This window comes from Sitophilus oryzae, unplaced genomic scaffold, assembly GCF_002938485.1.
Source record: "Sitophilus oryzae breed Bouriz unplaced genomic scaffold, Soryzae_2.0 scaffold_1499_pilon_pilon, whole genome shotgun sequence".
Taxonomy (NCBI): Eukaryota; Metazoa; Arthropoda; class Insecta; order Coleoptera; family Curculionidae; genus Sitophilus; species Sitophilus oryzae.
The window spans coordinates 227,726-246,268 of NW_022146168.1; the positions used below are offsets into that span (position 1 = coordinate 227,726).

General features: G+C 33.6%; 1 protein-coding gene across 1 annotated transcript in view; it reads left to right on the forward strand.

Annotated features, from left to right (window-relative positions):
* The first annotated feature begins 1,861 nt into the window (after window positions 1–1,861).
* The window catches only part of LOC115877797 (RNA/RNP complex-1-interacting phosphatase), a 145,616-nt gene continuing 128,934 nt past the window's right edge, over window positions 1,862–18,543 (forward strand). Inside the window, exons 1-2 of the mRNA XM_030894111.1 lie at window positions 1,862–2,010; window positions 2,454–2,529. Of these exons, the coding sequence (XP_030749971.1) occupies window positions 1,943–2,010; window positions 2,454–2,529 (144 nt within the window). The 5' untranslated portion in view covers window positions 1,862–1,942. The remainder of the gene's footprint in view (window positions 2,011–2,453; window positions 2,530–18,543) is intronic.

Below are 18,543 nucleotides of genomic sequence, written 5' to 3' on the forward strand. Positions count from 1 at the left end.
TCAATTTTTTTTTATTGTCCTCTTTATTGGCGGCTCGTGTCATAAACTTATCCGCGTGAATAACAGCCACCATTATATGCTCGTTGAATAATATACTATTATAAGAAAAGGTGATATTTTAAAAGGTTTGATTTAAAATAAAATACAATGAAAATGCGAAACCACACGCCACTGTGTAGAATAATAACAACGTAAACCTAACCTAACATTTTGCTAACTAATTTAAACGCTTCCAATAGATTTTACAGACAATAAAATTATTTTGTCCATGCAATTTAGTAAATAATACTTACTGGTGAAAAGAAATCTCCTACACACGCCAGACAACTAACCATTTTTCTGGCACTGCTACAAAATATGTCTTTTTCCACGATCAAATACGCTAGTCGCCAACAGTAATCAATTCTCAACACTTAATATCAATGTTTATAAAAGTTTTTCAACTATTCACATCAAATAAACAAATTAACTCACGAAAATCGCAACGAAAATACAAAGAAAACATCAAAACGGTATGAAAACATCTCGTAAAGTGGTATTAGCAAATGGCTGCCGTCACTTCCAGATTTTACATATATAAAATGACAGCGATCTTCATTTCATAGCCATCGCTGACGCCGTTTTTATTCGATCATACGGTATAAGTAATACATTTATATTCTAGACAGTTTTTTATTTGTTACATATTGGTAAAATCTACTATAGGATGAAAAATCCATAGAATAGTTAAAAATAACTTAAATTTATTATATTGCAATTTATGTAATACATACAATATATGTGACAAAAGTGTATGTTTGTTTCTTCTAGGCACATAACTATATCTGTGATTATATTTTTTTTATACTATCAAACTATAAATTATTACAGACCTATATAAAAAATTAAATCATATATTTTGCAATGTCTCTTAAAGCCCACAGACTCTCAGTTCTTTAGCGCAGGCTGACTGTGCAGGCCAGCTTGTGCAATGTAAAACTGTACGTCTCTGAGGACCTTTACAAAGATCACATCAAATTATTGTTTATAGGTTTTTATTATATTAAGAATACATTGTATTGCATTTATATTATTGTAAGTAACGCGAATACTAAATTATAAAAAGTATATAGGCTGCCCAGAGAAAGGATATTTTTTTCCTAATATTAATATTTTTTCTCTTAACTGTCGAAATTAGATATTCTCTTGCGAGACCGACTATATAAACAAACTAGTTGTTGATATTTCTAATAATTTTAGACTGTGATGTTAAAATTATATACAGGGTAAATTTTATTCTGAACTAAAATTTTAGCTGATATCTTTCTTCATATGGTGCCTTTTTAATTATTGATGTAGTTTCATTAAATAAAATACTCAAACACGTTATGTTTTCATTGTACAGTATTTTTTACATGTAATAAAACAATTATGTTCATGTTGTAATGCCTGTAATATATTAAATAAAATAACATAAATTATAATTTTAATAGGTATAATCAAAATTTTGTTTTCTTTTGTAGATTCTAATCTTACTAGGGAAAATTTATGTTCCTATATCGTCTCAGCTCAATTTTTTGAGAGGTGAACAAACGATTATTTCAGAGAATCAGCATATTCAGTCAAAATATTGTATTAAGTGACTGTCTTTCATGTTTTTTCTCTTGTAGTCTTTGAGATTATACGCATTTATATTTATTATTTAGTTAGAACTGTTAATAAAGGCTTTTTTAGTAGTACCTAGTAATTTTATTTTATTTTTGCATAAACTGAAATTCAAGGCTTTCTAATTATCCAAATTACATCCTAAAATTTTAAAATTATCCGGCAAAATAAAATAAATCATTAAGCCCCACCTAGTGCAGAGTTTCAGAACAACTATGCAATTACTTTTCATTTTTTCATAACCTTAAATTTTCTACTTTAGTGTCTAGTGTACAATTTTTGTTAATTTTGTTTGTTTATGTTTTGGTGGTTAAAATTAGCGCAAAACGTTAAAATTATGTCAAAAAGAAATAAGATTCCTGATGGGTAAGCATTAGATATGTTTTTAAAATTAGTTTCAATGTTCTGACCAAATTTCTATAAATATGTTTTGACAATCAGCTGATGAAAACTATGTAGAATATTGCGAAAGAGGTAGATATTGATGTTAAATTGATTTAAAATATGTTTAAAACAGTAATTTATTTAAAAAACACACAAAAGAACTTAACAATAATATTAATAAATAATTTTAGGGATTTATTTCAATATTATGCCATATAAGGTGGGATAGATATCTTTTTACAGAATTCTACTTTTTGGGTGTTGTAGCTTGACCAATTTTCTCAGAGGTGGCGCCACAAGCGCTGAAAATATGTTTCGATTTTTTGTTAAATTTTTATTCACATTTTAAATAAAAAAAATTGACTGTATGTTTTTGTTCCAATAAAATTAGTGTTTTTGTCGTGGTAAAGTTAGTATTTTCGTAGGTGGCGTGATTACACGCCTGTGGGAAAGTGCATTTCGGGAACAAGGATAATACCCCTCAAAGTCCCTTTACGTGAGGTGAGTTTATAAAAATACTATATTTTTACTAAATGTTGATTATTTTATGTTGATTTTAATAATTGAAGGATCCAGGGGAAAGCTTGATAAGTACCAATTTCTTAATTTTAGGATTTTACAATATTATAGTAGCGTCTAACTGGTCCCTACAAAATGTATAAACTCTGCAGGGCAATAAGTTGTTAAATCCTATGATATTATGCCTAGTAAAAATCTAGAATACACAGAAAGAACCCGATAATCACCAGCTTTCCTGTAAAATTAGTAAAATGGCGCTTATCATGTTTTTCTTCTCGATCCTTCAATTTTAGTTTGAAAAAAATATGTCTTAAAGTGTAACAATATTCATAAACATTTTGAAATACAATTTATTTCAAACGATAAAATTACTATCGGTTAGTAGAGATTTGATTTTTATTGACAGTCTGAATATTATTTTTAGGTAATAACATTATTCTAAATATTATAATATTTTTGATTATTCTTCGGTTATTTTTCCTAATAAGCCTTTAGATCATTAAGCTGATTAAGAATAAGAATCATTTATATTGTTATGATTTTCTTGTCGTAATTTGAATGGCCTGATCTTGAGCAAAAAGTTTCCTTGTTTTATCAAGACTTAATGTTGTTCTTTTGTATGTTACGTAAACAACTATGTTTTTAATTTTTTTTTGATAGATTTTGTTAGCAATATTGGGTATATTATATGTTATTTTTGTTTTAATTATCTATGAAAAATGAGATGTAAATAAAGAATATGATAAAATGCGTGAGTCTTGCAAATCTAATAACGCTAGTCTTGGTGTCGTTGATTGTTATACAGAAACCAAGACCAAGATCAGTGTCGCTGATCATGTGTTGATATTTTTGTTAATCAATTGGTAAATTTTAGGGTAAGATACTATTTCTTTGGGAGTAAAAAAGTCTGGACTGCATTGTTGACTGGTGGCATTTTACAAAAAAAAAATAGTATATTAAACAACGAGTTTCGAAAACGACGTTCTGCACACGAGTTCGACAGTTTGTTGGCTCGAGCCGCAGGCAAGACCCACAAGTCGAACGAGTGTACAAAAGTTTTCGAACGAGTTTTTTAGGCTAGTCGTAGAAAAAACGTTTTTATCGTAAAAAATTATACGAGGCAACACAAAATGTTGATATTTTGGTAAAAGTTGGTAACACATTGGTAACACCCTGTGGAATATGTTAAAAAAGGTGCATCTTTTCTCGATATTTCATTTTTGGTTAAAAAAACAAAGGTATGGTTTTAATCATAGGTTTTAATATAAAAATTACGAAAAAATATTGGTGTCTTCTTCGAAAGCGAATATCTCCAACAAAAATAAAGCTATTGAGATGAATTAAAAAGCAAACTACCGAGAAAGGATGTACCTAGATGATAAAATACTTTTTACATTTTTTGCTGTCTTAACATATTCCAAAGGGTGTTTCAAACTTCCACCAAAATATCAACATTTTGTTTTCCCCGTATAATTGACAGATGGCAACTTTCATTTTTAATTTAGAAAGAGATACTAAAAAGTCAAATAATTTAGCTACCTATTTCTTAAAAAATCATCAAAATCGGCCCACTAGAACAAAATATATTAAACTTAAAAAATACATCAAAATCTTAATGTGCCCGTTTTTCGTTGCTGTGAGTGTAGTTAATAGTAATAATTGTCAAAATGAAATAGATAAAAAGAAATGGGCAAATAATATCACGTTTTTTTAATATCGAGATATGAATTTGGACCACCCTGTATGCGCTTGGAGCAGTCAGCCAGGCAGAGAAAGTAGTACTAATTTAGCTGTCGCTTTTGCACGAGATATCAATTTGTCCGATCCAATCTGGCAAGGATCTTGACGCCACGCTTTGTCACGTCATTATTATTAATAATGCGTTAAAAATGGGAAAAGTGCGACCGTACGCCATTGGGCAACGGCCAGCGGCTCCCCACTGATTTTTCCCTACCTGAATGTACACCCACATCGAGTGGTTGCTCTCAATGTCGAGAAATAAAAAAAGGTGATGTGAAGAATTTTGTAAAAAATGTCTATACCTATGTGGCGGATTCATCTATCCAAAAAAATCCTTATGGGTTTTTCGCCACTGCACTGCAAGAAAAATCTACAAAATAAAATAGTTATTTTTTGTAAACACTTCTGCGTTAAACCTAAACGGACGCTGCTTGTCAGAAGTTGTGTTTGCAGTAATAAAAATTTGCCTGACAAAGAAAAAAATGCTTAACGTTTCGGAAAGTTTTCTCTTTCCGTCGTCGGAAGCAAAAAAATATAAAGAATCAAGAAAAAAACTATTTAAAATATTTAAATTGAACTATTCGAGAACACTTTACTTTTTAAAACAGATACGTCTACAAGAAATCGTTGACGTTCTGTTAAAATGACATTATATTAAGTTAAACTTCAAAATTAACAATTACTACCTGATAATTACTTAATATGGTAAAATCAAAAAGCCCAAACTTTCTGTATGATTATTTTTAAATTTCACGTATGTTATGTTTATTTATGTAATGTTCTTTAAAATCAAAGAAGCGATTGCCATACATTACTAACATCTACAGATGCATGAGCAATACATTTATTTTTATTAGATTGAATTAAAAAGGCGTCTTTTATTTTTCTTTTAGAGGCTATCGCTTCTTTCATTATAATTTTGGCGTTATTAAAATTTATTCTGTGCCCTGTGTCCCATGAATGCTGACAAATCTTAGATTTGTGAAAATCTCCCTTTCTTAAATAATCTTTATGTTCTTTAATTCTAACATTTAAGGGTCTAGATGTTTCACCAATGTAAAATTTATCGCATTCGCAGGGTATTTGGTATATTACATTTTAAATTTTTTTTAAGAATTTTGTGTAAAATCGGAGCATGGAAAAGGGGTAATATGAATCTCAGTTCAAAAGGCAAACATCGGTAGACGATAAGGAACAAACTTCAGTTTATACATTACAATTTTAGGATTATTCTAAGTTAGGGTTGTGACCTCTATTCCAGAGGACAGTTCTCTTTTTGATCTCACTGTCCTTTTTTCTCACGTATTGAAAAAGTCCTCTTTTTTAGCCGACCATACCAACAGGTATGGTAGGCTATTAAGGTCGGCAAAAAAAAGTTTTTTTAATTTCACTCAAAGTGAGTTATTTGGGTCATAAATGACCTAAACACAAAATATTTTCATGGTGTCTGTCTGTCTGTCTATCTGTCCGTTTGTCTGTCTGTCTGTCCGTCTGTAACACGATAACTCAAAAACCGCTAAACCGATTTTAACCAAATTTGGCACAAAAATACTGTGGCACCCGAGAATCTGGCCATTAGTTTTTGGTGGGGGTGGGGTGTTGGTAAGGGGGTATGGAAGGGGGTTAAAAATTTTAAAAAATCGTAACTCCAAAATTACAGTAGCTAGCGAAACGCGGTTTTCAATTTAAGATTAGGAATAATATTTGCAACAGATTTTGTAATAACATCAAAATCAGTCAAAGTCGCAGTTTTTCAGATAATTGATTATTAACATATTTTAGTATGGGCGGCTATACGTGCCTCTCGGCGCCAATTTTTACATACCAAACTCAAAATTTAAAAAATATTCGTGTATCGCCACAATGCTTTAAAAAACTGTTAATCTATGTCTTTTGCCCACTCGTTTGTACTGAAAATAAATTGAAGAAATATTTATGTACAAGAAATATTTGTGGAAGCGATGAACATGTTTAACTATTTTCTGTTTACTTACTGTTAACTTATGTTTTGAAAAAAAAAGTTTTGTTAAAGTTGTTTGTCTTATTTTAATAAGTTTTGAGTATAAATATTTGCAAGAAAGATCTTCAATCGCGTACTGTTGGCATAACTTTTTGGTAAATTCTAGACATTTAGGCTAAGTTTCAAAAAATGTTTCGCCTGTGCCTCTTTTTTAAACCCTATCGTCCTCTATTTTTTGTTTTGAAAGTTGGCAACCGTATTCTAAGGGTCAAAATGGAATTATTTAACGGACGAAGCCATGTGCAGATTTTGTATCTGGAGAAGAAACGACAGAAGACATTTTATGTCGGCTTAAAACAGCAGAAATAAGACGTTAATTAGAATTCTATCAATAACAATCTATCAGAGAATGAACGAAATTATATTGCCATAGAAACGGTTTTGATTTTTAGGAAAAATCCAATTAGATATTTTTTAATTAAATAAAAAGTAATTAATTAATTTTTAATTAATTAAAAATAATTAATTAAGTTTTAATTTAATTAAAATAATTAATTAATTAAAAACGATTAATTAATTTTTAATTAATTAAAAATAATTAACCAATTTTTAATTAATTAAAAAATTATTTACTAATTTTAATTAATTTAAAAAAATAGTTAATTAATTTTTAATTTAAAAAATTAATTAATTATTTTTTTAATTACTCTAAAACGGTATGGAAATTTTTTGAATTTGAGGCCAAAACGATATTTTGACGAAAACCAATTTTGACGTTATTTGTATTACTCACAAAAGCAAAGGACTACTCTTTCAACTATCTTTAAATGCGTTTCCTCTTTAAGGTACATAATATATAGAACCACAGTTTAAAGAATATATACATATAATATTCTTTAAACTGTGATAGAACCTTTGGTGTTACAACAGCAAATAAAAACACTATTCATCACAATACACCAAAACACTTTATTTTTAACACTAGAAGCGCGTTTCGCTGACCATCAGCAAGCAGATGATTAAAACTAAATGATGATGTTGCTAACATCGTTAGCGAAACGCGCGCCAATTGTTAAAAGTACAGTATATTGGTGTACTTTGGTGAGTTAGCGTTTTTTATTTTGCTCACTTCTTGTTCTGAATTTCAAAAATTTTCTATGAAAACCCTACATTAAACAAACCTTGAATGGTTTTAAAATGTCCGAGATATACGACGACACATTTTTTTTCTCGTTTTTTTTCAGAATCGTGTCTGACTCTTCCTCTCGGCCGGCGCTTGTCCCTGACAAGGCGTAAAAAATCGCCCCATCACTCGCCACTCCATTCTCCGGGGGTGACAATAAAAAATTAAAACATTACCGTTTAGTCGGGTATTTCTCAAAACTATATAACCGCCACAGGGTCCATAGGTACGGGTTGCCACCCGCGTGATCTCAGGTAGGCAAGGAAGAGCGTGACAGCCACCAGTGGCGTCGAGAAGGAGTTTCTTTTTTCAAATTTTACCAAAAAAAAATTATTAACTAAATGGGTGATCTTCTTCAGGTGCTTCTTCTCAGCGACGATTGGCTGTAATGTGACTTCTGTAATGTAACCCCTGTTTGTAGAGGGCGCCACCTACATATTTTTTTTAACTGGTTTGAAGAATAATAACTTTTCGTCCGTACCTGTATAAAACTACTGAGAGTAACTACTAAAAAAATATATATTTACGACGTTTTTTTACGTAAAATCGGTCTCTTGGTAAAAATCTCTACGAGTAATGGTTCTCGAGATATTTGGAATCGAAATTTTCAATACCTGTCATCATTGTATTGTATTTTTGTATTTGACTAAAAGTGGGTCCCAAGTGGGACCCTCCATTGCGGCCGCGAGGGTCTATTGTGGCTCATTTTCAACCAGCTCTTTAATAGAAAAAGAGCATTAAAGTTCACCCTCAAGACCCAGCCTTTTAACATATGCCGTTATGTCCGAGGGTGATATGTCTTCTAGGTCTGATAGGTTCTAGCGTGGGTTTCCCAAACACCTCAAACCTGGTCCTGCCCCCAGCGGGGCAGGTACGCATAACGGGCTTCATTGTTTCTTCATCTTCCATACAGAGTCGGCATTCGGCGTCTTCCACCAGTCCCATCCTCTGTAGCTGTGATCTCAGCCGGCAGTGGCCCGTGTATACTGCAGTAAGCTTACGCGCTCCGTTTCTACCAGCCTTTAGGAGTTCATCTGTTTTACGTTTGGATGGCCCTGCTAGGATTGTTTTGGCATGTTCCATTCCGGGACTGTCATACCAGTCCCGAAACGTCGCACCCCTAACCCATTCACAGCGCCTGTCTCTTGCGACATTTTTTTGGTACGCTAAGTGTCGGTTCCGGGCCCACGAATGGCGACCCTGCACCATTTTTGGCGAGGGAATCAGCACGTTCATTTCACTCTAGGTCGACATGTCCCGGTATCCATATTAGCGACACTTTGTTCCTATCTCCTAGTATATTGAGTAGTTTCTTACAATGAAGAATAGTCATAGACGTGCTTTTCAAAATCAAAAGTTCAACAGAAACAGTTTTATCATCATTTTTTCGAAAAAAATTATGATTAATTTAAAAAAAAAATAAAAAGTTCCCAAATTTATCATTTCAGTCAAATAACTATCTACTCAACATATTTATTTTTTGTCAATAATGCCTTGTACTGACTATTTCCATTCTAAATATCCGGATGGTTGAATATATGGTTGCTCGTAGAGATTTTTAAAAATATATATTTTTAATATAACATTAACCAAAATGGAAAATCAATATCGCAAATAAGTATTTATCATTTTCGAGAACTTTTCAGACATTTTTCCAGAAATTAATTTAAAAATTGTATGTTAGTATGTTACGCCTCTGGTGCTTGGTGACGCTGACTTCCCAAATAAATCGGTTATTTGAAGTTAGGGACGACATTTTAACACTTACCTTCTAATCAGTAGACAAATCCTTTTGTGCGTAGGTTACGTAAAGGAAAAAAAAGGAGACGAAATAAATTTCTGTCGTAACGACATTCCTATCAGAAATTGAGCAGCTCAGATATGACAGCCAGGGTTGAAGTTTCTGTTGTATATTCAGATATCGCTAAAGTGTACAAAACTATTTTTTTTTCAAACGTCACAAAAGTATTAATTTTTGCGACGTGATTGACAATATAAAAAAGTCATTTTAATGCCTAGGCATAAACGTAAAGCACTTTTACGCCTAAGCACAAAGGTACGAAAATATATTATTAAACTGACATAAAGTTGTAACAGTCAAATTTCCTCGCAACGACCTCTGTGTGCTAGCTCATAAAATACCGCAAATAGCTATGATTTTTGCATCATGTTTACTATAATTTTATTGTTAAATATTATTTTATATAAATTTTACAATTATGCAACCCGATATACACCGCGCTGCAGCTGCACTAATTGTCACTGATGCCGACTAGCAGTAGGCTTTTTGTCCATCTCTCTATATCTTTGATCATCACCTCCGTCACTTGTCACTGTCAGATCAAATCAGATGTTTTTTGATTTATTTATCCTTTGTTTTGGTTATTGAAATTTTTTTAATTATCAGATAAAATTTCGTAGTTAAATTGGTTATTTTTGATGTGGATCGCAGTGTGCAATTCGTTCTCTTAATTGTGGAATTTCTGAGTTTAGTTCGTTCATTGACCGGATATGGAATATGGCTGACGAAAAACATCATTTTTTATTTATGCCTTTTTTGTGAGTTGGACTAGTCAAGATATACGTATAGTTCTCTATCTATATCCTGGAGGGAGATTTCCGGTAGAAATCTGATTTTGTGAAGGAAATCGAATCCTTGCATCACTTCTTGTGTATCCACCGTCAGAATATCGTCGTGAAGAACTGGCTGCCGTTTCGTGAAGCATTCCCTGTTGCTGAATAGCAGGTCTTCGTAAAGAAGGATTAAGGCTTCCGAAACACCTTTGGTCAGAGACGTGGTTGGATTTTGTTGAGTTTACATGGACCACCGACCAATTTCCGTCAGAGATCAAATAGCCAAATTTTTCCGACCGATATTCCGATTCCACGTGCCCAAGAAGTCCCCGAACAGTTCCAAGGTATGCTATAATTCTTCTGCCTAGTCTAAGTCAATGCTCAACTGATTTTTATTCGTATTGTTGACTGGTTTTCGACTTTTCCACGCCCACGTGGTGTTGAAAGATTAGTTGAGTGTTATCTTTCTTAAATCTTATTTGGTTGTTCGTAATTGTAGAGCAAGAAGACCGATCCAGACCGTAGCACAGAACAGTCCAGAATTACATCCGTTCCTGTTGTCCGTGTGTAGAGTTACCCGTTGGACATCATAAACCCTCGTTGAGGTAAAGTTCAGATTTAATTAGTCCTTCTTTATTACCTTCATTAACTCCTACACGTTGTGCTAGTCCTCGTTCTATAATTGAGGCTCTTTTCTAAGACAACCAATATTATTTAGGGTTTTTATGTTCACCATTTGAAATCTCAACACCTACCTTTCACCTGTAATTCTGCTGACATCCGTGGGCTCCAGTGACAGTACACCGAGCTGCTGTACAGGATGGGTCAAATTCGACGCTTTTAAATGGAAACACCCTTTTCTATAGGAGATAGACAAAAACTAATATCGGTGTCTGGAGCTCAATTTTTGTCAAAAACATGAAGGTGAAAACCACATATCGATATCTGTTACCGTTTCGGAGTTACGAGGTGTTTTTCAAAAATATGCATTTTTAAAAAATCGCTGTAACTTTTTTGCTATGGAAAATTTTGTATTTTTATGAAAACATTTCCAAAGCACCTTTTTACGTGGAATTTAATGGTTTAAGTATAATTTTTTTAAAATTAATAATTTAAGAATTATCAACAGAAAATTTGATTTTTTATATGGGACACCCTTTGATTTTTTATATGGGACAAGTATATTTTTAATTTATTGAAAATAATTTAAAATTACCTTTCCAAAAATATAACACACTTGATATTTTGCTCGATTCCTCTTCGAGATATAGAGTATATAAAAATTCCCCACTTTAAATAAGTAGGCTTTGAACGGCACCGGCAATAATGCAAAAAAATTCTAGCTGTGAGCATCAATTAAAACGAAAATAATATTTCCTATGAGAGATGCAGAATTTTATAAGAATTTAAAATATATTTAACCAACATCAACACATTTAAACTATATTTATTAACAATAAAAATAAATAGCAAACCAAGACATCAGATTTTGCTACAGGTGTTCGACATATCGACCCTCTTCTGTTATCGACAGACGGGACAGTTTTTGAAAATTTCTCGCGGAATTCATTAACTCAGTGGGGTGAAAGATACCCTCTCATAACTGCTAAGTATTTTTAATTCTTGTCTAGATTATACGGAAGAATAAGGAACCTTTATTCTTCCGCAAATATATCCATAGGATTAGATCTATGGGCACTAAGTCAGGCGGCCTCGACGGCCAACGGCTGGGATCTTGGTTAGCTATCCAATTATTCTTGAAATTGGCTGCAAAAATTTGCTGCTAACTTCAGCTTTCAGAGGCGGTGCTGTTGTCTTGCTGGAAAAATATGTTTTCGAGTTCCATTAAGGGCATATCTGTTAATTACATACAAGGTATTATTTGGAACGTTTGAAATTGCTTAAAAAATTATTTGTGGCGTTTGAAAAAATAGCGTGTTCTATTCGGAGTAAAAAGGACTTTTTGTGAATGCGTTTCGAAATTGACAGTTTTTGATATTTATTTGAGATTCGAAATGATATTCTTTTAGGCACTAGTGCATAAAAGTAAAAAATGTTAGAAACAATTAAAATATTTATTTATTATAAATCTTAATGGTACAATTATTTAGATTATTAAAGTGAATACAAGAGGCATCCAACTTTTCGTCTCTAAGAGAAATGCAAATTGTAGGAGTCGGAATAAGTAAATTTCTTGTACTGGCAATGCTGGTAATACATGTAAGAAATTGATACCATATATTGGTCCCTCAGTAATCGTCAACACTCTTGGAAAATGAGTTTTTGTATTCGGAATCTTCACACTAATAAATGACTGACAATCTTTAATGGCATCTACTGTCAAAACGTCATTTCTTCCCTCCTACATGCTCCAAATACTCCAACGATTAAGACAACTTTAGCTAACAGGAATTCTTTGTCATCGGCTTCTTTCATAAAGCTTTCTATTTCCAGATTTGTAAATACTTTTGATTTCTTTGCCTGATATCCGGAAGCCTTTCTTTTTAAAAATGCAATAAGCTTTGTGAATTTGCTAATATCTACGTTTCTGTTCAGGTAAGTCATGGTGCGGAGCATCGAATATTTACTCCACAGAGTTGACGGCTTTAAGGTAGTGGATAATTTCAGGAAACAGGCTAGCAATACCTTTTCTGTGAAATTCTCAACATGTTTTTCTTTGACCCAGGTTTCAAAGTTGTTGTAGGTGGTCTCGTATAAGTTTTTCGACTTCTCGGGCACTAACGTGGATAGCGCAGTTTCAGCAGCTTGTAGAATATCCAAAGACTCGTCATTATCACTAATTTTTTCACATAACGTTGTAGGAAATACGGCGACATTTGAACCCAGAACTTTGTCATTAAACAATGCATAAACAATGCCTTAGAGACCGATTACCAGAACATTTTAAAAAGTGTTTAAAAATAAATAATAATAATAGCATGAAAATCTCAAATTTCTTTTTTACTTTTGATGGTATGCGACTTTTCACATATCGTTAGTGTAGCTACAATTCCACCATCTCGTCGTCAAGATTGACGAGACAGTTTTTTTTATTATCGGCGTCGCCGTCTTGGGTTGCATCACGTCGCAGCGCCCACGTGCTCATTGGCGACCTCTTTCGGTACCATCGTCGTGAGAAACGAATTTTAATATTATGCGTGCGCTGTCATGTTCCATTTTTCTTCTTTTTTGGTCGGCGTCTCGCGTCGGCACACCATCCTTAGTACTCACTTTTCGAAGTGAAGTACGTTTCTCGGAACTGCCATTGTCTTAAATATATATGAAAAAATTTACCGCCTACTGTTTTGGAGGTTTTATTGCAAAAACATCCAGGCCAGGTCGTCAGTTAATAGAATTATTAAGAATATTATATTGTTTTATTAGGAGTAAAGATGGTACTTTATGTGGCGAGCCTACCTATATGTTTGGCATTACCACAGATTAGGTATCCTATAAGTATACAGATAAAAATCTTGTCCCTAATTTGTGGTACGAAAGTTGTTTTTATGACGATGTGCAAACGAGTAAAATTTCCTGTGCGCAAAAATAAACTCGCGTAAAATAACAATAAACAGCGTAATAGAGAGATATCGCTAAACCGAATAGCGTGCATGGACGTTAATAAGGTCAGGTGTTATTTCCTTTACGTGAGGTGGTATTAACTCTCTTCATTTATAGTCATCGGATCGGAAAGAATTCTGATCGCGTCGCGTCCGCTATTTAAACTTAACCTAACTTTGAATTTAAAACTTTGAAATTGTTTTGTTTACTAGGTATTTTAAAACTAAAGGGCTAAAGTGCTTATTTCCAGTGCTTTATTGTTCAATGCCTGCCAGTGGGTTTAGGGCAACAAGCAACAAATTCTCTTAGAAGGGCTAAGTCGTCATCTGCTGTAAACCTAAGACTCTTTATAGGTTCTTTAGTATTGGAAAAGGTGGAATCCATATTTTGGGCCATATTTATTTAATTAAATCTAATCCCAGCTACTTAAATATCAAATTACCTAATAAAACTAAAGCAATAATTCAAAACAATTCAAACATAACCTAAAATAAAAGATCTCGCCGGCCGGCTCCGGTTGTCAAATACCCGCACATGCCCATTTAAGCAATTTTTAAACGTTATCAGACGTTATCAGAGGTTATTTAGAAAGAGCGCTTGGGTGTAATTCATCCGCAAATTACGTCAGGCGGTAACGTTATTAGCGGGTGCTGCGTTAAAAATTGATATCCTAACCATGATAAGGTACGCGTAAATACTGGATGACGCTATTCGGTTTTCCGATATCTCTCTAATAACTGTGCCGGTCAGGCGCTGTGCACAATTTTAGAGGCCATAAGTGGGCGTGCTATGTGCGCAAACTAGTCACCTAACTAGTGTCCGATTCCGAAAATTGGAACCACGAAAAACAATAAAGAAAAAACAAGGATTATAATCTGTATAATCTGTTGCATTACAGGCGAGCTACAAAAAGTAATTTTTACTCCGAATAAAACATGCTATGTTTCTTTAAAACGTTGCAAATAATATAAAAAATTTTTTGCGTAATAATAAGTGATTTTTCTATACTAAGATCACCTCGCAAAAATTAATACTTTTGTGACGTTTGAAAAAAAAACATTTTTGTTAAATCTGTCATACCTGGTAGCCTGTCCACTGCAAAGCTAGACCACCGCGGTTGGCGCGAATACCCATTCGAGATATCGCGCCCGGTTTTACAGGCTTAAAATTGAACGTTATTGATTCCGAACGCGTAACATATACGAGTCGATTTATCGCAAGCGACCGTAATTGCGGTATAAAAGCGATAGACGACATCGATTCGCAACGTACCGAACACAGCGAATCGACTCTATGTACAGGATGGGCCAATTTTAGACGCTTTTAAAACACCCTTTTCTACAGCAGATATACGAAAACTAATATCAGTGTCTGGAGCTCAATTTTTATTAAGAACATGATGGTGAAAACCGCACATCGATATCTGTTTCGGAATTACGGGGTGTTTGTCAAAAATGTGCAGTTGTAACAAATCTCTGTAATTTTTTTGCTATGGAAAATTTTGTATTTTTGTAAAGACATTTCCAAAGCACCTTTTTACGTAGAATTTAATGGTTTAAGTATATTTTTTTTAAATTGATCATTTAAGAATTATCAATAGAAAATTTGATTTTTTACATGGGACATCCTGTATATTTTTAATTAATTGAAAATGATTTAAAATTACCTTTCCAAAAATATAACATATTTGATATTTTATTTGATTCCTCTTCGCGATATACAGTTTTTAAAAATTCACCCACTTTGAATAAATAAATAGGCTTTGAATGGCGCCGGCTGTAATGCAAAAAAATTCTAGCTGTGAGCAGCAATTAATACGAAAATAATAATTGCAATTAGAGATGCAGAATTTTATAACAATTTAAACTATATTTAACAACATCAACACATTTAAACTACATTTAATAACAATAAAATTTAATAGGAAACCAAGACATGAGATTTTGTTACAGGTGTTTGACATGTTCGACATAACAGAAGACGGTCGTTCTGTTATGGACAGACGGGACCGTTTTTGAACATTTCTCGCGGAATTCATTAACTCAGTGGAGTTGAAAGACACCCTCCCATAACCACCAAGTACTTCTAATTCTTGTCTAGGTTATACGGCCAATTTAAAAATAAGAACCTTTATTCTTCCGCAACGATAAAAATCCACTAAGGATAACAGGCACTAAGTCCGGCGGCCTCGACGGCCAACGGTTGGGATCTTGGTTAGTTATTCAATTATTCTCGAAATTGACTGCAAAAATGTGTTAATAACTTCAGCGTTCTGAGGCGAGTATTTATATCATGTTTAACGATTGTTTTAGAACAGGACCTTAATTTTAATAATCTGCCAGTTGAAGCAAAAGGCCGGTTTTATTGTGACTTGTAATCTGAAACACTTAATTTCTCTGTTTTGTTTGTATAAATGTTTAGAACTTTACAAACAGGTATTGCGTTACGTGCATTACACATTACAGCCCGATTAAGCAGTTTATCGTTATAACCGTTTCTAATTCGTGTATCAGGAAATTGATTAGAAATTTTATCATCATCTCATTAATAACAACAATGGAAAAATGGCCGAGGTATTGAAACTGTTACGGCTGCTTAACTCGTAAAATGTCGTTATCGATGCGTCTAACTTCTTGCTGGTAAGAAAACCTCGTAAATAGTGGAATAAGAGGCGATATGAAAGGAAATAGGCAGAGGAAAATACGATCAGAGGTGTAAATCAGATGCTAGTTCGAAAGGAATTCGATTTTGTAGCTTGTCGGAATTTAAGAGTTGTTATTTAGGTACAAGAAAAATAATCTCGGAAAGAGTGATGGATGTTAAGGAAATATAAAACTAGCCAATGAATCTTTAAATGTGGTAGGCAATGGTTCAGTGTTAATACTAAAAGAATATCGGACTTCCATTGTCTTTGTTTATTTTAACTTGAATTTTGTGTTAAAAGGTCTATAAGGGTCAATCTTTACTCTTTTACAAGCTCTTCGACAACTAGGGCTTAGATGTTATATGATCTCGAAGAACATTTTGATGGATGGATGTGTGAAAATCGTACTGTTGTTCCAATTCAAGAATAAAAATTTGTTGAGGCGCTCATTCAGGTCAATTAGATGTCGCATGAGATCAGATATCTCGTGAGTATAAGTCGATTTAGTTACACCCTAAGCTGGTAGATAAATCAAAACAAATTGCTGTAACTTTTTTGCTATCGAAAATTTTGTATTTTTGTCAAAACATTTCCATAACACCTTTTTCCGTAGAATTTAATGGCTAGTTTTTTAAAGATTAATAATTTAGGAAATACCTACAGAAAAATTGATTTTTTATTTGGGACACTGCACTGTGTATATTTTTAATTAAGTGAAAAGAGCTTAAAATTACCTTTCCTAAAATATAGCACACTTGATATTTTGTTATAATCCCCTTCGAAATACAGAATTTTTAAAATTTCGCCACTTTTAACTAGTATGCTTTGGACCCCTTATTAATAACCTGTCCCTAATGGAACTCAAAATCATATTTTTCCAGCAAGACGAGGCACCGCCTCATAACGCAGAAGTTATCAGCAAATTTTTGCAGCCAATTTCGAGGATAATTGAATAGCTAACCAAGATCCCAGCTGTTGGCCGCCGAGGCCGCCGGACTTAGTGCCTATGGGTCTAATCCTATGGATATCTTTGCGGAAGAATAAAGGTTGTTATTTTTAAATTGCCCGTATAATCTAGACAATAATTAGAAGTACTTAGCGGTTATGGGAGGGTATCTTTCACCCCTACTGAGTTAATGAATTCCGCGAGAATTGTTCAAAAACGGTTCCGTCTGTCCATAACAGAAGACAATCGACATGTCGAACACCTATAGTAAGATCTTATGTCTTGGTTTGCTGTTAATAATTTTTATTGTATTAGAAATAGTTTAAAGGTGCTTTGGAAATGTTTTCACGAAAATACAAATATTTCCATAGCAAAAAAGTTACAGCGATTTGTTAAAAATGCACATTTTTGAGTAAATTCCGAAACGGTAACAGATATCGATGGGCGGTTTTGACCATTACGTTTTTGATAAAAATTGAGCTCCAGACACCGATATTAGTTTTCGTCAATCTTCTATAGAAAAGGGTGTTTCCCTTTAAAAGCTTCCAATTTGACCCACCCTGTACATAGTTCGACAGTTTTTTGAGTAAGCTTCTTACATTTTCAAAACATTTGTTTCAGCAATAATAATTCCAGGAGAGTAACCGTAATGGTATATTATGTATTTGTTTTTCTCTCCTGTAATTAAAGAATAGCCATTCATTGGGCGCCGCATGTGATGCCTGACATCCCAAATTAATCCCCATTCGTCAGATCTGACGTGTGGACATCTATCTACGTCACCGTCATCGAGACGGACGGTGGTCCAGCCCAGCCGTTCGGTCAGCCTGTCATTTGATCGATGCGCTTCTAACGTGGAACATGTCAACAATGTCAACGGTCCGTCGGTTGCGTAAAAGCCAACACGGGAATTAAGTGGATTCGGATCTGGCGAGTTCGGAGTCATGGAGAGAGTGAAACGATGAAGAAAGATTTTATCACCATCTTCTCGTCAAAATTATACCTGCTAATAATATACTCTTAACATTTACACATTAATACTAGAAAAAATAAATTTATGGCTGTTAGCAGAAACAACAATCCGAACACCAGAATTTACTTAAATGGAGAGGTCATTAAGCAGGTCACACAACTTAAATACTTGGGATGCATGGTTAACCAAACGTGGGTCCAGATCAGGAGATCAAATGCAGGATCGAACAAGCAAGAATAACTTTGAACTTCGGCCTTAGATACAGAATGGTGAAGTACTATATCTGGTTCATTTTGTTATATGGTGCGGGAGCATGGACACTGAAAGTAGCAACAATAAACAGAATTGAAGCCTTCGAAATGCGGACCCTACGACGAATGTTAAGAGTGTCCTGGGTCGACCGTGTGAGGAATGA